The 22192-nt window shown below is 41.6% G+C and overlaps 1 protein-coding gene across 8 annotated transcripts in view; it reads right to left on the bottom strand.

The window, feature by feature from the left end:
• FBLN2 (fibulin 2) overlaps positions 1-22192 on the bottom strand; it is a 136131-nt gene that overhangs the window by 25533 nt on the left and 88406 nt on the right. For 7 of the 8 annotated variants that reach the window (XM_080996722.1, XM_080996723.1, XM_080996719.1 and 4 more), the window contains 5 exons: positions 19084-19270; positions 7169-7375; positions 3779-3889; positions 3200-3301; positions 1520-1660 (listed from right to left, as the gene is read on the bottom strand). In XM_080996722.1, the coding sequence (XP_080852848.1) occupies positions 1520-1660; positions 3200-3301; positions 3779-3889; positions 7169-7375; positions 19084-19270 (748 nt within the window). The remainder of the gene's footprint in view (positions 1-1519; positions 1661-3199; positions 3302-3778; positions 3890-7168; positions 7376-19083; positions 19271-22192) is intronic. The other variant, XM_080996724.1, reaches the window with a different exon arrangement.

Genomic DNA, 22192 nt, shown 5'->3' with positions numbered 1-22192 from the left:
CTTTTTTTATGGTAAACATGAAACTTTTAGGAGAGAAAAAAATGCAGTTCTTATTCAGTTCTTATTCATGGAACATTCTTATACAGTTCTTATTCATGGAACAACACAGAAGAGGTGTCTCTATGCTGCATTAATAGACAGTGACTTTTACAGCATGTCTGACTATCAGGAATTCTGGAAACCCACTTAGGAATGCAGCTGGAATTTCAATCTTTCATTATTTAACTACAGGAAATTCAAGAGACAATATTCTTCTTAAGTGATCCATTTTGGAACCAGAGAAGATGGCTCCCTTACTGGTAAGTTTACACATACTGATGTTATTAACAACTTCAGACATTAGAAATGCATAATTTGCAGACATTAAGTTCAAAATCGTTTATATTTCCCCCCAAAATAGTTCAAGACGGAGCACGAAAGCAGTTGAGCTGGCCAAGGATTCTTTATGGTTCTTTCGAGGGACAGCAACTCAATAAATTAGAAACCATCCTATATCTGTGGTTTTCCCTGCCTCCTTAAAAAGTCAAGAAAATGTTAATAATGGCAAATGAGTACTCCGTGTACCACACGTACAGGAAAGTCAAATGCAAAGACAGGAAACACGTGCATATGGAACATGTGTCAGAAACAACATTTATCTAGAACCATTTGTGCTGCAGTATAGCTCAGACAAAACTTAAATAGGAGGGGCATGTCTCGTTGTGAAAGAACAGCCACCTTTTGGTATATGTTAAAAGTGTATGCATTACATCTCACACTAGTAAGGAATATTGGCATCAGTTACAACCAGTGCTATTTTTCTATATAAAAAAGAGGTGCCAGAACTCACCATGAACGCCTATTATAATGGTATTATAATGGTAATGGCGCCCACCTTAGAGGTGTCGGAACTGAGTTCCGGTGAGTTCTGGCTGGAAAAAAGCTCTGGTTTCAATTGTGTTCAAATGTAGGCTTGGAGTGGAACCAGCTGAGGGTACCTGGGAATTTTCAGGATGCTATCAAAGTGGCATAAAGGACAGCAACGCAGCCCAGGTTTGGCAAATCCTTCCACTGGCTCACTGGCCCACCATGGACCATGCAGCTCCATGGCTTCCTATTAGGGATGGGTAAAATATAACCATTTCAGTTCCTCCCAGTTCCTTCTTCTCTCCCCACAGTCCTTCCTGGTTGCACTGTCTTTCACTGTGGTCATGAGACAAATACATGAAGCTGATATAAGAAGACAAAAGCCACAGATGTTATGATGTTCATACAAAGGTAGGTGATTGAAATGGTCGCCTCTCCTCTACCAGAATGGAGCCATCACAGCTATGGATGTTTAGGACTATATAGAGATTTTGCTTGGGCAAAAGCCACGCAACAGAAAATGGACAATGTTAAACACAATCCAGATAACAGGGCATGCCTTTTCGTAGACTTAAATACAGAGAGGGAAGGGGGGATTATAGCACCCAAGATATGAAGCTGAGCACATTGCGTAGCATGAAGAATTATGGTGCCACCTATCATATCCTCTTACCAACACATTTTCTATGCATGTTGAGTACAAAGCCCTCTGCACAGATAACACTGTGGTTGACACAGTAGAATGATCCCCATGTGTTCACACATAATTGTCTTCTGGAGCAACTGTGAATACCTGTAAGGCACTCATCCAGGTCTTTATCAACACATTGCAGTCAAAAGGGAGGGGAAAAACAAAATTGTATTAGAATTACTCCGGGGAGGAAATAACATTTGTTCCACACTGAAACTATCTAATTAACAATGTGCCTGAGTTATGGTGCTATAATTTCCTTGTGCTAAATTTTCAAGTCGTTGAACTCGTTCAAGAATTGAAGGTCTCTGGATCTTCAGCTGGGCCCTTTGGCGCTGTTGACTTCAATCTCTATGGATTGCTTCTGCAAACTTCTCCTTCAGCTTCCTTGGATTTAGTGGTGCTTTCTCTTACGTCTTACATGCCAAAGAGGCAGAAGGTGAAACACTGAAGTCATCAGGGTGAGGAAGGTCCTTCCCAACAGAAACCTATTTGCTTCTGCTATTAGTTCTAGCAGACTAGTCACACAATACACATGTGAGGTCGCTTTGCACAATACTATCTTTGACATATTGAACTGAATGGCAAAGTCATTGCCCAAGAGTAGCACATATGACAGTCTTTAAGTGACTCTCATTGGCCCTCAGCCAGAGTGGTTTCCTATTCAGTTTGCCGCGAGAAACAGAACATTTTCTCCATACTATCAAATCGCTTGCTCGCTCTCTTTTGGTTTGCGGTGGCATGAAGGAAATGCCCCAATTCCTGTGGTATGCTCTTGCTTAAGCAAGACCTTCTTGCGTAAAAGAAGCAACCACAGGAGGCTTTCAATGCAGTTTTCACACTGTGGGTCATACACCAGCACTTAAGTGATGGGCAAAAATGAGAGCTTTGGTCTGATCATGAGGAAGGCAATGAAGGAGGTGTTTGACTCTTAATTGGCACTTTAATTAATTTATTTTCCACCCAGCGATATGTATCTCTAAGACAGAAAATTAACTTAGGTGCATGACAACATCAGTGGGAGTGCGGGCTTCATAGGGCACTGAAAATAATGAATGGCAGTTTTATACATCAGATTTTAAAGCAGGGCTGTAAAGCCTGTGGCCTCACAGCCACATATGGGGTTCGCCCTAATTTCACAGAGGGGAGAAAAGGTGGGGAAAAGATGGCACAGAAAGAGAAAACTGGGGAGGGGGGAATATATATATATATATATATATATATATATATATATATATACATGCACACACACACACACACACACACACACACACATGTTGTACTAACGTTTGGCCTTCAGCCCAGTCATGAGAAGCGTCAGCCCTGTTGACACGTGGCTCTCAACAGAAACCCCACAAGGGAATGTGACCCTAGACACATTCTCCCTGTTTTTGAGACAGCAAATGCTGTTCAAGATCATCCACAACCCTTCACCCAACAGCTATTTAGCATGATGTATAAAACAGGCCATCCATGTTTGCGACTTGCCTCCAACAACATCAATGAACTGAGCAAGTGGGCTGCCCAACACCTCTTGTGTCATGGCCTGCACCAGTTAGCTAATGTTCTCATGAACCACTCTTGCAAACAAGCTGCTAGGAAGCTTCCCTGATACATTTCCATGTATGAAATGGAGTAAATAGAATTTCAGCATTCACGTACCTTCACACGAAACCCCATCTGACATCAGAGCATATCCAGGTGAGCAAGAGCACACAACTGCCCCTTCCAAAGTATTACATATGTGCTTGCAGGGACCATTATCTAGGAAACACAGTGTTTGAAAAATGCATGAAATTCCTGTGCAAAGCAAAATTCCTTCCAAGTCCCAAGAATTCCTTCCTCTAATTATAACCCCTGTCATTGCACCAGGATGTAAAATGTGGAAACAAACAATCTATTCTCGTAACCTTAATCACTATGTACAAGCCTTCTTTTATAGGCAAACACACCTGTGTCATTCATTCTCATCTGTGCATTTGAAATTACCATGTACAGCTGTGTTGCCTCAACAGCCCTAAATAGATAGCATGAAATAACCTTGAATTCAGAAGCTAACCTCGAATTACCTCAGCACGTTACCTTCTGAGATTCTGTCCGTCTCTCGCTCTCTTCAGGCTAATACTGGAGGCAAGCAATGTGTGGACGTGTGTTGAAATCAAAACAGCCGAAGAAGCTTTTGAATGTATTGCAGACTTGTAAAAACCATCTCATGTCTCCACCTTGCCTATTTAGACATACCTTTACACTTCTCTTCCTCTTCGTTGATGGTTGCGGGCTGGATATTCAAGGCTTCTGGAGCAATAGTGGCTTTGTCCTGTAAGGCAGTATTTGGTCCATCTTCTTCAAAATCTATACATTTATATTATACAAAAATGGAGGAAATCAACTTTAATTTGCTTCATATATCTTAGTAGCCACAGGGACATGAACAGCAACTAAACTATTATTTGTGGCTTCTAAGGAAACACAGAATGCTTCCAGACAGAGAGCTGATATCATAAACGGATTGTTTAGGTCCAATTTCGCTTTGTTTGGTATGTAAAGTCCCACACACTCCTGCTTTTTCAGTAATCATATTCACAGTTGTTCCATTGCTTGCAATCCACACCAGTGGGTGAAGCTTCAGCCGTTCCTCACCTGCTTATTGAAAATTGGCTAAAGACAACTACAGTCGTATTTGAGAAGGGAGGGATAAACAATTCTTTGTAAGGATACAAAGATAAAATGTAAGGATACACTTGTGACCGTGTAATGATATTTTGAAGATATTTGTCATTATGGATGCTGACAAATTTGTTTTCTGATCAAATGATGGGTACGGTCCATTTGAAGGGGAGCACTGGAAAGTCCCATTGAGTTATTTGGAGTTATCCAGGAAGTGTTTAAACCTCTTCCATTTACAACTGTGTTAATCAAGGTTCTTAACTTTGGATGCTACCCATGATTTAGCATCTCAAAAGTGTATTTTTCTTCTATTTGAAAGCATACATATATATTAGACACAGATGAATATGAATGGCTAGTCATCACTAAGAGAAGGAAATACAATGTAAGTCCACAAGAATAACCGATATGATTTTGTATAAATCAAGTTGTCCTATTTGATATTTAAAGGGCAGCTTACAAGTATGAAAACTGTATTTGATACATTGGATCTCTTGCTGCAATTTAGTTTTGTTTGCAAAACCGTAAGAACAGCATCTGCTTAAAAGATAACAAGAGGTGGTTGTGGGGCAGGGGTTGGATGAGTTTCATATTTTGATTTAGTTACTTCCATTTGACATAGAAATGTAAACTGTTTCACTTTAAGTGTGTGTCTGGCTTCATACAGAATACGACTCTGCTCCCTGCTATAGATTTAAAGCTGTGACTTACTTCCATCCATGGATATGATCTATATGTCTGATTGTGAAAATGTGGGGCTGTCGTTACTATAAGAGGATTTTCAATCAAGTTTGCCAAGTAGTTAAGAAGTCCCAAAGCTCTAGTGAGGATGAAGCACAATGAAAAGCCAGGATAACATGACTCAGTTCTAGCCAAAGAGAATGCCCACATCCCACAAGGAGGGAGAGAGGTTCATATAGTCATGGTTTCCTAATTAGGACTGTCTATACAAATTAAACAAATTGAAAGTTAATTGTACATCTCTGCCCAACCCCATTCTTATTTTTGGTGATGGGTGAGGAAATTACACACCGCAAACATTTGAATGAAAAAATTGTTTCCCAACAGTGGACAGAGTAAGCACAAAAATCCGAACCACCATGCTGCAACACATGTTTTTTATGAATGCAGCATCACTGCTGGAGGGACTGCACCTAAATCCTGCTGGTTATCCTCCTGAAAAGCTAATGAAACATGAATTTTTTCTAAGAAAAATCACGACTTTTTTGTAGTGATTCTGTTGGAGTTTTCCAAAGGGAAAATAAGAAAGAGAAAGGGAGGGTGGAGAGGAAAACATAAGGGTTTTTTGCAGGAAGAAAATAAATGACTGGAATAACTTTTGAAAAAGAAAATGTAAGGCTGGAAGCCGTACAAGTGAAAAGATTTTTGAATCAACCTGAGTTGTAATCAAGAACTGTTGTGGCACCAAGTATTCTGGAACCCTGGATGAGGAAATCTTATTGGCCTCCCATTCCCGCAGAAGCCCCTGGAGTTATGCTTGCCGAGGAATTTAATCCTCTGGAGCCTGGAGCACCTCCATGCATACTACTGCAGGTAAACAAGCCACCACCATTGCCAAATTCACACCCCCAATGAAGAAGCCTCTGATAAGGCCAAATATACCTCCAATGCACATTGGATGTCTCATGAGACCTTAGTCATTTGCCAACGATCCCTCCTCTCGAGTGATTCTCATGTGCCACCATACCCAGGGAAACCATACTCTCTTCAGCCAGCCCAAGAGCTGTTTGCTGTGCTGGATGAGCACCTTTTCTGTTGGGGTTGGAAGACACTGGATGTGCAGGGCATCCCCACACACCTTTCATGTGATGACCGGCACATGTGAAAGAGCCATCACATATCAGCCTGCACAGATAAAGGTTTCATAGTACCTCACACACAAGACTCTTCAATGGACGCATTTCATACATTTGGTTGAAGATCATCAAGTGGTTACAGTAGGCCTCTTTCCACCTGCCTTACCCCACCCCCTGGCCCTGGGACTCCTCATAAGGAAGCTGTGCCTGGAGGAAGAACTGTGAGGGGAGAGACTTCATCAGGCAAGGCTTTCTTCCACCTGCCTTGCTCCAACCTCTAGTCTCTGCTTCTCAATTTCTATTGTATTATTTTATGTACTGTGGCTAGCCACTGTTTTATTGATTATAGTTTAGAAATTATTTATTGTAACTGTTAAGGGTGAATTTCTGTTTAACTTTTATATGCTGATATTATTATTTTATACTATTCTAATGATTGTTGAATGTTACTTTTTTGATGTACGTTGCTTATTTTAAAGTTATGTTTTATTATCACATTTTTGTATTGCATTAGATTGTTATAAGATGTACATTTTTTGTTTCTTCAGCTTGCAAACCACCTTGAGTATTGAAAGATAGAAAGACGGTATATAAATTAAAAATGATGATGTTGTTGTTGATGATGATGATTAAAGTAACAGTTGATGCATATGTACATGTGTGCTGGCAAATTAAAAGGTAAAGGTAAAGGACCCCTGGCAGTTAAATCCAGTCGCAGACAACTCTGGGGTTGTGGCACTCATCTCACTTTACAGGCCGAGGGAGCCAGTGTTTGTCCGCAGACAGATTTTCCGAGTCATGTGGCCAGCATGACTAAGCCGCTTCTGGCGCAATGGAATATCGAAACCAGAGCAGCACACGGAAACATCGTTTACCTTCCTGCCAGAGTGGTACCTATTTATCTACTTGCACTTTTTTGGCGTGCTTTCGAACTGCTAGTTTGGCAGGAGCTGGGACCGAGCAACAGGTATCACCCCATCGTTGGGATTCAAGCCGCTGACCTTCTGACCGGCAAGCCCAAAAGGCTCAGTGGTTTAGACCACAGCACCACCCACATCCCAGCTGGCAAATTATGAGAGCTAAATATGAGAGCAAACCTATTGTAGTCAGACCCAATACACATTTTCCCAGTGTTTCTTCTTCTCACCTGGATTGCAGCTGAGTCCATCATCCTGCAGAGTAAATCTTGGGAAACATGAGCACTTGTAGGATCCCACTGTGTTGATGCAAAGGTGTTGGCAGAGTTCTCCAGGATAGGCAAGACACTCGTCTAGGTCATCTCCAGGTAAACTGTTTGACAATTCAGCTTCATTACTGATCGACAAGGCTTCATGGTGATCCTCAAACTCTGAAACTGTCAACATGCCCAAGCCATTAGTAAGGAAAAGGGGAAATACATGTTCTTTATATGCAGATTACATGACTTTGAGCACTGCTATATATTAGTGAAAAACCCATCAGTCTGAAAGGCTGTAACTGGGTGAGCAGGAATAGCTTTACTCCCATAGCTTGACTTGTCTCTGAATGACAGTGGTAGCAGTAATTCAAGTGACAGGTAGACTTTGGGGGATGCATACCACTTCGCCAGGGTTCCTTTAACTAAGTGCCATGGTGGCAGAAAGGGGAGAATTTCTCCTGACAAGAGCCCTGTAGACACATCATAATAGGCTTCCTACGCTTTGATCACACAGAGCCTTCTAGTTAGCCCTGCAGATGTCAGGGAATGGTCTGAAGACAAGGACTGGGGAATGCATTCTATGGCAGAACAGCTTCTTTCAGATGGCGAGCTGAAGGGGGAAGAGTTGCCCCCCTCCTTGTCCACAGCATGTTCAGAAGCAGAGAGAGTGAGAGAGAAGCTGAACAGCTTAGGGAGGAGTTACCCAGTTTTGAGATAATGACAAGAGAACCAGAAGGGAGGGGGCAGCTAGTTGAGAAGCTGCTTGAGAGTGTGGGGGACCTCCCCTCACCACGGACTCAGAGGTCCAAACGTACCAGAGGGAGGAAGGAACTTCCCACTGGTGCCCAATATGCTGTCAGAAGGAAGGTTTAGAGTAGCCAACTGCCCTCCTTGCGGAGAGCTGTGTACTTGTGCTTGCAACATGATGCTGTAATAAAAAGCCTATAAATCTATCAACCACTCATTAATTCTTATCTGTGAAGTTACTGAAGGGAGGGGAAGACTCTCCACACCTGACAGTAGAGGACAGAAGGGTGCAGGCCTCTGGGAGGCCATATTTAAATGTGTAACACTGCAGAAAAGTGCAAAGAGATGGAACGACACTAAGAAGAGTGGGGTATGGATGGAAATAAAAGTAATACATTTCCTGAGCTTCAGAGATTTTGTGAATGCACAGTACCATCTTCAAGATGACAAGAGCGTACAGAAGTAGCAGATGGTGGCTTACAAAGGCTGAAGAAGGACATGTGCCCTGAACGACGCAAATCCAGAGCATTTCCCTCATTCACAGTGCATGCATGCAAAGACCACAGAATGAAGATGAGGAACATATTAAAACCCAGGAGAGGGGATCTGTTTTTAATGGTGAACATCTTGTTTCAAGTTCTATCTAGAGCCTTGCCTCTGGGCAAGCTCTAAGCATACATCCACATTAGCATATTGGACAACTTAGCCCTCCTCCGCTCTGCTCTCCCTGCCACGAGGAGGAGGGGAGGAGGCTGGGCAGAGAGGAAGCCTAAAGGTTAAATGCAATTGATCACAAACCTGGGAGGAGGGAGAGCTCTGAGAGAGGGAGAATTGAACTTTAAAATGGCCATTGATTAAAAGGAATTGCTTTAGCTCTTAGTGCACAGCTCATTTGGTCAGCAAATGTGGAGGGCAAACAGAGGAAATAAAGGAAAACCTATTTGCCGGAGGTCATGCAGAATAGGAAGTGGCTGGTGTAAACTTCTGTTGTCTAGAGACAGATTCCATTGTACTGTGCCATTTATCAGGAAATGGATTTTATAATGCATAACAGATGATGATGCAAAATGCAACCATTTCCAGAGGGTTACCCATGTTGGTCTCTTGCAGCAAAAACAACAAAGAACCTTGTGGCACCTTAAAAACTAACCAATCAATTTTGGCATGAGCTTGGATGAAATACGGTCCCCTTCGTCTGATGCCTGTGATTAACATATATTTATTCCACAGAGATCGTCAGCTTCTAGTACTACTAGTAGCATTGGGGAAGGAGGGGGAGAGGGGGTGCTTTTTCCTTATGCTTCTGTATTGTTAGTGACTATGATCTAAGAGAATAATCCTGGAGCATGATGGATGTAGCCAGAGCTGATTAAATTCTGACCTGGTTCTTTGATCATTAAATAGGAAACGCCAAGTGAAAACGGATGACCAAAAAAGAATCACGATCATTCTACTGGTGTTCAAAAGTCATTCTTTTAGATTCATGACTAAAGTTTATATATCTATATCTATACAGTGCTTTTTTATGGGGGGATGCAGGGGTTCGCATAACCCTAAACATTTTGTGAATCTTTGTACTTTTGTCCATTTACTGTATTTACTTTCCCCGATTTGAACTATAAAATGGTGATTTTCTGGAGACAAAATGTGAGTACCCCTAAAAAAATTTTTTAGAAAAAAGCAGTGTGTGTGTGTGTGTGTGTGTGAGAGAGAGAGAGAGAGAGAGAGAGAAGTTTAAGGGAGAGATAAGCAGAATACAAGATAATATAAAACTAACTTGGCACCCAGCTCACCTACTACCTTTGAGCAAGGTACAAAGTTCAACTGTTATGCTTGGCATATAAATAAATCTTCAAGATGCTCCAATAAAAACTCGTAAAAACCACCATCCCTATATTTGAGCTGGCCGATGACTGGATGGGGGAGGCCCAACAAAAGGGGAGAGGACCTGGGGCAACATGAGGCCGGTCACCTGTGCAGGTAACCTTCAAAAATGGGTGCTTTGGGGGAGTGATTACTTTGCCCAGAAAGAGGACAGGGTACAGTTTGGAAAGCTCTCCTCTTGGGATGCTGCTATCAAAACACAAGTCACTCCATTCACATTTTAATCAGAAGCACAGGGTGGGTGAATATCTCCTTTGCACCACTTCTCCTGAAGTGCACAGCGTCTTATCTCATTGTTCCTCTCCCCCTCTTCTTTCCCTTCTCTCCTTTGTCTAAATTTAGATTAGTTCCCCAGGCAGGGAATTGCCTTTCTTGCATCATTCAGGGGAAGTGCCATGTACGCTGATGTTCCTTTGTACACAAGAAATAAAACAACAACAACAGAGCTGGACTCACACCTGCCATTCTATAAATCAGTGGATTCATAACAGAGAACAAAACTACTTCATAATATGATCATGGGACACCCAGAAAGTATAAAACAATGCAGCACCACAGGAACATGAACCATTCCCAAAATGTAATGTTGGGTGTCCTTTAATCTGCCTACAACACTTGCCATCCTCTCCTGCCACAGTCTTTGAGAACCACTGCTATAAATGGAAGGGCTCCTCCCATTCATGGAAGGGAGCTGGATCCAGCAGAGGTTCCTGCTCCACAAACTGGATGTTCTCATAGGTGGAACTTGCCAACTCTGCTTCCTCCCTAAAACCCCCAGCAACGCCTCCCTTGCTATTCCAGATGGCCCTTCAACTCCTGGAGAAGGCTTTCAGGGACAGGGGGTTACGGAGGAGGAGGGATTGGAGAAAACTGCATCCCCGCTTCCACCAGTAGGAACATCCATTTCATGGAGTGCCATTGCACACAACTGAGGAGCCAAGCTATAATCTTCAACTTTACACTGCAATCCAAACCTCCCCAATGCTGGCTAAACTGGCCTCCCACCAGCCATTACCATTAGAGCAATGCAAGTGCTACTCTATTGGCACTGCATTCCCCCTTTGGCCCACCACATGTGCAGATGGGGTGGTGGTGGTGAGTTCCACTGGCAGGTTCCCTGCTGATGGGAGCCAACACAAAGCCCTGAAACAGGGCGGAGCTGAACCAGTTCACATCAGTCTCACTGCCTTTTCATGGCCTGATTATCCTGCACCCCACCTTCCACCACTTGGGTATCAGGGCTACAGATGCCATGATGTTCTCATTTCTTACCAAGTTTCCGCTGGTGGTGGCACTGAGATTAGGACTGCCCCATTAGCTGTTGAACACTAGTGAGAAGACTTCGACGTTCCCTATCATTTTACTGCATTTCCCATAAATATTTTAATGCATTTCTACGTGACTGGCGAGCCTTTCCTTTGCCACTCGTCCAGCACAGAAGCACAGTCGCTCTTTCAAGCGTGAGTCACCTTCATGGTTTTGTTTCCAGTGCAATGTTTGAAAATCCATTAATATTTCTAAGTTTTTGAAAATGGCTTTTAAAGGAAACAGACAGAAACAAGAAGCTAAGAACATGTTAATAAAGGGGGGGAAAGGGGGGGACCCAGTAACAACAGACATTGTACAAGTTGCTAATAATAAATAAATAAATATCAGCCTCTGAAGGGTAATGATATATTAGGCAGAAATTGTTCGCATTTCCCCAAAGCAGCTACAATCCAGGAGGGAGGAATGTGTTTGCTTCTGATAAGCTCAGCATTGCCAGTGTAAGTGACTAATCAGTGTTTTGTTACCTTTTTCCTATTCATTTCTTTTTTGTGGCTTACCAGGGGTTTGAAGTTGAGCAGAGAAATAGCAAGAATAAAGAGGCAGGTATCAATTTACATTTTGACCTGGAGAGTTAAGGCAGGTCTCAGCTGATTTGAGATTTCTTTTATTCCTGTGGACTCTGCCTGAGTACAATGGACAAAAATGTTGTATTATAATAAAAGATGGGTTAGGCTGTGCAACTGCACAAGAAGCATCTCTTTTAGAAAAAGCACATAGCTCCATAAGACACATAAGTGTGGGAACAGTAGCAAATAAAAATATTGTTATCTGCTCAGGAAATGCCATCAGCTTACCAAATATCAGCTATGCATTCACCTGCACCATCATTCATATAAATAGAACCCTCCCCCCAAAATATTTTTGAAATGCTTCCTTCTCTTCTCTTCCTACTCACAGCCTTTGTCTATAATTTTTTGAGAATTCCTGGAGAACAGGTGAGGTCCCTGTAGACTGGAGGTGGGCAAATGTTGTCCCCATCTTCAACAAGGAGAAAAAAAGAATACCCAACTAACTAACAACTGCTGAGCTTGACTCTGATACTAGGAAAGGTCCCAGAACAGATAATTAAACAGTCAGTATGTGAGCATTTGGGAAATGATGGTGTGATTACTAAGAACCAGCATGGGTTTTTCCACAAACACAAACATAAACGCAAACAAACATCATGCCAGATGAATCTCGTTTCTTATTTTGATAAAGTTAAAAAGTTGGTAGATCAGGGGAATGCTGTGGACATAGTATATCTTGATTTCAGTAAGGTTGTTGACAAAGTTCCTTGTTCAGACTACACCTGGAATACTGTGTCCAGTTCTGGGCACCACAATTTAAGAAAATTATCGATAAGCTGGAACATGTGCAGAGGAACATGCCACATGGAGGATGGAACAAGCATGTTTTGTCCTGCGGACCTGAACCAATGGATTCAAGTTACAAGAAAGGAGTTTCTGACTAAACATCAGGAAGAACTTTCTGATGGTAAGAGCTGATTGACAATAGAACAGATTCCCACAAGAGATGGTGAACTCTCCTTCCTTGGAGGTTTTTACGCCATTACTTCTATTATATCTTTTACCACCGCATATCCAATTCAAATCTATTAACTGGTTATCCTTTATATTCTATTTAGGTTATTCTCATTGTGCACTTTTATGTCAGTCCTGCTAATGATTTAAGGTGTTTACAATAATTCTTCCTATAATCTAAAAAAATTCCCCATTCTACATTAAAACATCTCTCTTCTTGGTCTCTTAATCTTCTCTTAAGTTTCACCTTTTCTGCATACACCATCAGTTTTTGTTGCCAATCTTCCTTGGTTGGAACTGTTTTTTCGGAAAGCTCAAGATCTACCCACACTGGAAGAATGGCAGATGCAACTGATAGACTATATGGAACTGGCCGAGATGACCGGCAGAATCCGTGACCTGGGAGAGGAGAAGATGGAGGAGGACTGGAAGAAATTCAAGATTTATTTACAAAAATATTGTAATTTGAGTGAATGTTAAGCAGGATGCTAGATCATAAATAATTGAGCACCACTAAATTGGATGATTTAAGATAATAAGTGAGATTGAGAAAATATAAACTTTTTTTTTTTGAGAATTACAAGATTATAAATATACAGATGGGACATAAGAATGCAAATAAGATAATAAACTGCTGGCAAAAAGTTACAACGATGAAAGTGGGAGCGGGAGATGTGAGGAAGTCCAAAGAAAATGTGAAATTATGTTAAGACTTATGTTATATCGTTTATTATATCTATTTCTATTTGAAACCCTAATAAATATTAAAAAAAAAAAAAGGAACTGTTTTTTCTTTCCATCTCTGTGAGTGGTCATATTCTTGATAATCTCCCATTGCCTGCTTATGCGATCTTTTTTTAAGATATCTGTTGATGCCCTTATGTATTGTTTCATATGGTTGTGGAAAACATTCCAAAGACTTCAACATTAGGAAGTTATTTGCTGCTATCATAGTTTTGAGTTCAGCATTGAAAAAGACCTGCTTGGTCAAAGAATGTGTGATTAAAATTCTGGGGGTTGCTGAAATGGAGAGCCACAATTCACAGAATAATTGGATTGATGCCATCAGGCAACTTCGTCCCAATGGACTCCATTCATTTGTTATTGGCACACAAAAAGGAATTATAGGATGTTATAAAAGAATCTATTTTTGTAACTTTGACAGTATTTTTTCCAGAAAATTAAAAGAAGCAAGTAGCTTGTTTATCTATATTTTGTATGTGTATACAATATAGCAGAAGACCCAATAATCGATATCTCAAAGGCTATGTAGAACCCTCTAAAATCTTGATCACCTTATGGTGAAGCTATAAACCCTCAGTGGTGACCATAGAAGCACAGCATCTCACTGAGAGTCAAGCAAAGCAACTGGCAAGAAATATTATTTTAAATGGAAATATTCCTTCCACCCTCTAAAAGGTCCTATGAAAAACTTCACAGTTAAATGCAAATCAGATGCTTTTACTCCTGACCAGTTAAGTTAATCTCCATGGCCACTGAGATGAGGAATTGAGATTGACTGACTGGCAGTTAAAGGGCAAAAAGTCATTAGTTGCGGAAAATAATCAAGTATCCTGTTGCCCAACTCAGACCAATATACCAGCCGTGCACATTCCTGGTATGGTCAGTCCTGGCCATGATCTGACATGCATTATTTAAATCTCATAAAATCATAGAATTGTAGAGTCGGAAGGGACCCTGAGGGTAGTCCTGCAATGCAGAAATCTCAGCTAAAGCATCCCTGGCAGATGGCCATCCAACCTCTGCTTAAAAACCTCCAAGGAAGGAGAGTCCACAACCTCCCGAGGGAGTCCGTTCCACTCTCGAAAAGCTGAACTATTATCTCCACTAGACTATTATCCTATGCTCTATAAGGGGTTGCTCTTGAAAACTTCAAGCGGTGCCGATTACTGCTGCTAGACTCTTGATTGGGACCATGTGTTGGGATCATGTGACCCCTTTATTTTATCAGCTGACTGACTGCTGGTTCATTTCTATGTGCAATTCAAGCTGCTGGCTGTATCCTTTGAAGCCCCAAACAGCTTAGGACCAAGCTTCCCCAAGAATGACCTCTTTCCATGTGAATCTGCTGGTCCTTTAAGATCAGTTGATGTGGCCCTCTTAAGCATGCCATTGGCTTCTGGTGGCAATTTGTGAGAAGGCTTTCTATGGAGCACCACTCCACATATGGAACTCCCTGAACCAAGAAGTCAGGCCAACCTTCATCTTTATCTGTGTCCTGCTGGCATCTGAAGACTCCCATCATCCCCAGCCAACATGGCCAATGGTAAGGGATCATGAGAGTTGTGGTTCTCCACCATATGGAGGGCCACAGGTTCCCCATGCCCATTCTGTAAACCTGTGTTTCCGAAATTGGGTCTCCAGCTGTATTGGACTACAGTTCCCATCATCTGTGACCACTGGCCCTGCAACTAGGGATAGTGGGAGTTGTAGTCCAAAAACAGCTGGCGACCCAAGTTTGGGAAACACTGTGTAGACTAATCTGCTTCCTCTGTGCTTTTATTGAAGGCTTGTTGTTGTTTAGTTGTTTAGTCATGTCCGACTCTTCGTGACCCCATGGACCAGAGCACTCCAGGCACTCCTGTCTTCCACTGCCTCCCGCAGTTTGGTCAAACTCATGCTGGTAGCTTCGAGAACACTATCCAACCATCTCATCCTCTGTCTTCCCCATCTCCTTGTGCCCTCCATCTTTCCCAACATCAGGGTCTTTTCCAGGGAGTCTTCTCTTCTCATGAGGTGGCCAAAGTATTGGAGTCTCAGCTTCAGGATCTGTCCTTCCAGTGAGCACTCGGGGCTGATTTCCTTAAGCATCGATAGGTTTGATCTTCTTGCAGTCCATGGGACTCTCAAGAGTCTCCTCCAGCACCATAATTCAAAAGCATCAATTCTTCAGCAATCAGTCTTCTTTATGGTCCAGCTCTCATTGGAGAAGACTTATTTTGAAGACTTATTTTCCCTAATAGGTGTGACTGCAATAAAACCACATTACACACTTAAGAAAGGCTTTATTATGAATCTATGTGAGTTTCAATCTGCTAACCTCCTTCTCTTAAAAAAAAAGAAGGTTTCATTAAATATTATTCTCTCTTTACTGCATTACTCGCTGACATGGATTTTGCTGTAATATATTACTGTGCTCTGTTTTATGTAAAACCTAATTAAACATCAAAAATAATAGTGTGCTGCATTAATTACTTTATGATCTCCAAAAGCATAATTTATGAAACATTAAAGCAAAATAATTCAGTTACACCCATAAAGTAACTGAATTTACACCCTGAAGGTAAAAAGAGCAGGAAAGGGAAAGGGTGCAGAATCTCCATAGTGATAGCTGGAAAAATGGCATCTGCAAATGACTGGAGCAGACATAATTTCACCTGGGATGATGAAACCTTTCAGCTGATCAACCCCATGTTTTAACAAGGTCCAACCTACTCATAAGGCAAATCTCCTCTTACCCTCCCTCCCGCCCCACCCCAGGCACTGGGCATTTGGAAGGTCCCATGCCACCAGCTGCCTTGTGCAAATGCTTCTGTTTCTCAGCTAGCTCTTTTGCTACTTCCAGCCAAGAATGAAATTGCTTACAATTACTAGCAATTACAGGGAGCACTCTCAACAGAAGTCGGAGAAGAAGAAAGGGGGTGCGTGCACACAGTCCAGGAGGATCTGCTCGAAATGATTGTTTGGGCAGATCAATGGACTAATTTCTTTTATAATAGCTTTTATGCTGTAACCAAGTAGCAAATGTTATTGATTTTGTGGAGTGCCTGTCATTTAGGCAGACAGAGGATGGGAGCAAAGAGGGATTGGGATCACAGAGTACCTAAAAAAGGGCAGAAAGGAATAATGCAATTCTATGTGGGTGGTACACAGAGATGCAAATCCTCCCCTCACCCCGCTTCCTGCGTCCACACAATAGGATCATTGTCCACAGAGGATGGGCTGTGTCCCAGAAGCATCCATCTTTCCCCTCTATCTGTGCCAAGGAGAGAATTGGAAAAACAACAACGATGAAAACTAGTGTTTATATGAATTCCTACATTTTACCAAGCCTTTTTTTTGAGCTGTGAGATTATTTGGATTCAGGGTATTCTCCAGATACCTCTGAATTCCCTGGACACCCCCTTCCCTGACACCAGCTTGTTAGATGGAGCACTGTCACTTCATTAGTTCATGAAGCTCCATTTCTCTCCGCTCTTGATACTTCTTTTCTGGAATGAACAAGGCAGGAGTTCCAAATCCAACAGCTGCAATTCAGGTTCCCTCCCCACAATAATTCTGTTTGTGTTCCGAATGAAGTTGCCTTCCACCCGATCATGTGAAAAATTAATAAATATATCAGTTGAAGGACCAGAACTGCTGGGCACATGAGAAGTAAATGGAGATGAATGAATCACACCCAAGAAGTTGATTAAATGAGTTGTGCAAAATTACAATGAGAAAACAGGATGGATGTGATGCAGCTGATTTTAAAGCTTGATTTAAATCTAATTATTATTATTTTCTTATTAAGTTGTATTTCTTATAATCGCCCCTTTCTCATACAGAGCCCAGGGTGGCTTACATCATCCAAAAAGCCATAGGCTTAAACAACATAATTAAAACTATAACCTAAAAAAAAAAAAAAGTAATCGAAGTGTAGAACAACCAGTGATACAGTTACAGCAAATGGGTCTCTCTTACTATGTCACAAAGGCCTGCAAAAATAAATAGATCTGGAAGTGATTCCGGAATGAAAATAGCAGGGAGACAACAGGAAGTTCCACAGAGGATGCCACCACTGAAAAGGCCTTGCGTTACATTCACCAGGGGATCCACAACCAGCACCAGCACCCCCACTATAGAACTCAAAACTTTGTTTGGCTGGTACTAGGGCAAGCTTGTTCAGGACTGTGCATGTTAGTACTAACAACTTGAAATGATCTAATAAAATGGTATTATCGTGAAACATATTTTAGTTTCTGCATGTAGCCTGAATCCACATTTGCCAGGAGTGAAGCATCTCACCTCTCAGTCTTTACCTCCCAGGAAATTCGAATAAATCCCAATTTGAGCTCATTGCTAAGATTTTTGTCCAAGGGGTTGTTTTGTGTCCTTTCATCTGCTGCAGGAAGTAAGATTCCTTGGATGTGAATTTTGTATTTTGTCTAGAGGTTCCCTTGGCAACTCTTGCAATAATTTATTTTATCTTATTTCAACATTCATAGACCGCTGATTATCCACTTCTTCTGGGCATTTATCAAGCAACAGGGTTATCACTTGGTAACATTATTTCTCATGTATATGTGTAGTAATTGCATTGTAAGAAACATCTGTTGATATTAGCTAATCTTTGATAGCCATTTCCCACTCAAACAATGTAGTTTGATAACTGAAATTCCCATACCATATCATAAGTATGGTTGCATGATTGGTGCAGATTCTCTTACATCTGAGTATACAGTGGTACCTCGGGTTACATACGCTTCAGGTTACATACGCTTCAGGTTACATACACTGCTAACCCAGAAATAGTACTTCAGGTTAAGAACTTTGCTTCAGGATGAGAACCGAAATCGTGCTCCGGCAGCGCAGCGGCAGCAGGAGGCCCCATTAGCTAAAGTGGTGCTTCAGGTTAAGAACAGTTTCAGGTTAAGAACAAACCTCCAGAACGAATTAAGTACTTAACCCGAGGTACCACTGTATTGGGGATAAATTTCATAGTGTCTTGTTTCATAATGGTAGCTCAATGTATCTTGTTCCAATATGTGTTTATTTTGTTGGTGGTGTTTGTTTAATATTAAAGGCTGCTGATCAAGAAAGCAAGGGGAGGCAGACAGACAACAGACAGATCCTCAGCTATGCTTTTGAAGAACATAGACTCAAGGGATGGGAAAATACCAGGAAATACATATTATGTGATTGAAGCACACATTCCAAATACCTCTCTAGTAGTTGTAAAATTATGTCCCATAGCACCTATATATTGATATGGTTTATGAAAACTTTGATTCCAGAAATGTACTACTGCAGCAAGGAGATTTCATGTCCTTCAATATGTGTGGCTCGCATAAACTCTATGCTAATAACCTCCATCTCTGTAAGCTGGAAAAACAGGTATACATACATTCTCCTTAACAACCCCTTATAAAACCTGCTAGGCCTCATGGTAAAATGTGGCACTTCTCACAAATACTGCAACAAGCAATAAACAGAAGAGACAGGAGCAGAACCAAGCATTGTGCAGAGGCAAGTAATTGCTATTACAGTTGAGAGTCACCTAAATTTCTTGGAAATGGTTTGCCAAGAGAATGCAAGTTACCTCCAGCTTGATGGTTTTTATGGAGTGTGAAGAAGATGCCTCACATATCTGCTTCCTGTAGCTAACAATGCAGCACTTACGTTTCTCTGGTGTCACTGTTGGCAGTGGTTCAGGGTGCCTCTTCAGCTCTGGAGGGATGAGGTGGTCTTCTCCTTCACAGCAGGAAAGCATTACATGGCTGCAAGGGTAGCCAAGATTGGGGTTGGACTCGCAGCTTTGACCTTCACTTTTCACTCGTAGGCCCAACGCACAGCAATCGCAGCATTGCTGCAAGAGAAGGGGACTGTTAGCATGGCAACTGTGGCAGTGTCATCAAATAACTACTATATATTATTCTTATTTACTAATTTATATATCACTTCTATGCCAAAATGGCTTCTAGCATGATAATCGTCACTGGTGGGCAGAAATGTGAGAGGAATTCAGTTCAATTCATATTGAAAGTGAACCTACTAACTTCTCCCAATAATACATGAACTGAAGCATGGCCATCCTAAGAAATGTGCACTTCCTAGTGCTTTTTTCCCCGGTCGGAGTGTGCCAGAGTGCAGTCCCGGCACCTCTCTGGTGGGCACCATTGCTGGTTGGCACTCCCCCCCACACACTTCTTGCCTTTATGTACTTCTGAGAAGCCCAAAACAAACAATGCATGTCAAAATGGAAGCTGGCCAGCGTGCGCGAGTCTACACTTTTTAAAGATCTATGACTCCACCCACCTTCTAGCTGCAGTTGGTCTAGCTAAGGGGTGGGGCCAGTTCACATTTTCTTCAATCTGTCTCCCTTGTAGTGGCAGCAGGCTTTAAGCTTTCCAGCTAGGCCTCTACCATTGCACACACACGCTTGCACGAGGGCCCTTCTGAGCATAGCTGTCAACTTTCAGATTTGAAAATAAGGGATCAGCAGCCTTGAAAATAAGGGATCAGCAGCCTCATCTATCCCAGGGACAGTCTACAGGATATCTAACAATCCGGGATAGCAGCAGGAAGCAGCAGAAACGGCGCCGGAATAAGGGAATTTCCCGCAAAAAAAGGGAAGGTTGACAGCTATGCTTCTGAGCTGCCCTAGCCATCAGCACGAATCTAAGAAAATTAGGGAGGCAGGGGTGCATTTGTTTCACCTGCACCAGAATCAGGGGCACTGGAATCTGTGCAGGGCTGCCCTGAGTCACCCAGTGACTAACTGTAACAAATTCATGTGATATGTAATATATCAGGCTCACGTGTGAACCAGCTTTTCAATATAGCTGCACAAGACCTATTGTGCTTGGGCTTCAGCAGCTAAAATGGCATCTTTATGGTGGACTTCATCATTCTGCAAATCCCTGTTTTCAACACAAAGGTTTCAGGATCATATATCAGATCTCCTCTCTCCCCCCCCCATATGTTTCTTTATGATTTGTGACAAAATTCACATTAACGAACACAACAGTCGATCCGTACCTACAATCACCCACAACAAGAAGTTTCAAAGCTGAAAATTCAAGTATAATAGACCTGTTCTTTCTTACTGAGAAACTTAATTTATCGCAGCAGGTAATTATAATTACCCCTACGGCATCCAATTTATGATTCCATTTTCAAACTGTTAAATCAAGCCACAACAAACAATAAAACTGCACATAATTTTCCAACAAACAAAAACAACTAAAAAGAGCTGGGTTTTCCACCCCACAGCTCTTTCTTTCCTAGGTGCAATAGAGAGAAGACAACTGAAAGAGACATTTTACAGTGTTTTTATGTTAATTTAATGCTGCAACAAAGTGCTCATGTGTATTTTGAGCTGATGCCAAAATACCTCCCCCTATTCCTTCATTGGCAGGCTGGCTGATTGACAGTATAAGCAGCCCGTCACAAGAAATGTATTATTTTAATCTCAGGCCCATTTCTCTCTGGGCCTCATAATGTCTGCAGCAAAATTGCCCCCATTGCATATGAGGGAACTGGTGAAGGGGATAGTGCTCCCGAGTTCAAAGAGGAAATAGCACCAAAGGCTAGGCATCTTCACAACTGCCCTGCAGAGTTCATACCCATTTTCTGAAAATTTCACTGGTTGCTGTTTTGATTACAGGCTGCTTTCAAGGTATTGGTTTTTAACTTTAAAGCTGCAACCCTATAAGAATTTGCCGAGGAATAAATAAATCAGGTGCAAACTAAAAATAATTCATTTTCCAGGTAAAGTAACCCCCTCTGATTACAAGCCTGACTTGTCAAGCACAATGGAACTTTTGCATTGCTTTCTCCCCACTGTGGTGTTTAGAGACAGTATTTTTGCTTTTAATAGATGCCTGTCTGAAGCATTTTTTAAAAATCTGGATTGCCTTGGAGCCATGAAGCACTTCAGAGGTGCTTCAACACATACTGCCTTGAAGATCTCTCAGTTCACCTTTGGCAAGCTCTAAACCTTTCAAAAGCAGTCTTCTTCAGCTTGGGATTTAGAATTTATCTGAATCTGATGCACACCTCTAATATATATGTCTCCGTGGAGCAAAGGTGATGTTTTATCAAACTTCTGAGATAAAATTAGCCTCTACCTGAAACATAGCAGGACCTGCACTGTGAGTTTGCTCCCTAGAGATATTGACCAGACCCCGCCCACTGCGGTTGTTGTGAGATCTGTCAGGATGGCTTTATTCCACTGAGGTGTCTAAAAAGGCTACTTACTTTGACTTCTTAAGAAGACAGGATTGGTTCATTTGTGTTTAAGAAGATGGAATATTGTTAACATCTTGCATCTGTGTTGTTCTTATGAGCTGATTTTGTAATGTTTTGCATTGTTGATGTTTTATTTTTCTTATAAGCTGCTACTTTGAGGACCCTAGTAGTCAAAATGTAGTAAACAAATTCAAATGTACATAAATACATTTTATATTCCTCCTAGAGTCTTCCGTAGACTAGAGTGTCATTATGGACTAAACTTGGAATCTTTAATGAGCAGAGTGTCCTGCAGCATTTTTATGTTTTCCACGCCTGCTTTTATTCTTTTCTTCTAACTTCCTTCTTCTCTTACAGATGTCATCTTTATTGTACTTCCCTCCATCTGGGCTTGAGGTTTTATCTTTTCAGTGTGTTGGATGCTTTCATATTCATATCTCTGTAGCCTGCCACAGAATACTAAATGATGTTTAAGAGCGTGCATGCTTTTAAACCAACATTAATTGGCTCAATAAAAGGAATCTGTTATTTTATTTCT

The sequence above is a fragment of the Podarcis pityusensis genome (assembly GCF_964106645.2).
Source record: "Podarcis pityusensis genome assembly, chromosome: 2".
NCBI classification, from domain to species: Eukaryota; Metazoa; Chordata; class Lepidosauria; order Squamata; family Lacertidae; genus Podarcis; species Podarcis pityusensis.
This window is presented reverse-complemented; position numbering and strand designations above follow the sequence as displayed.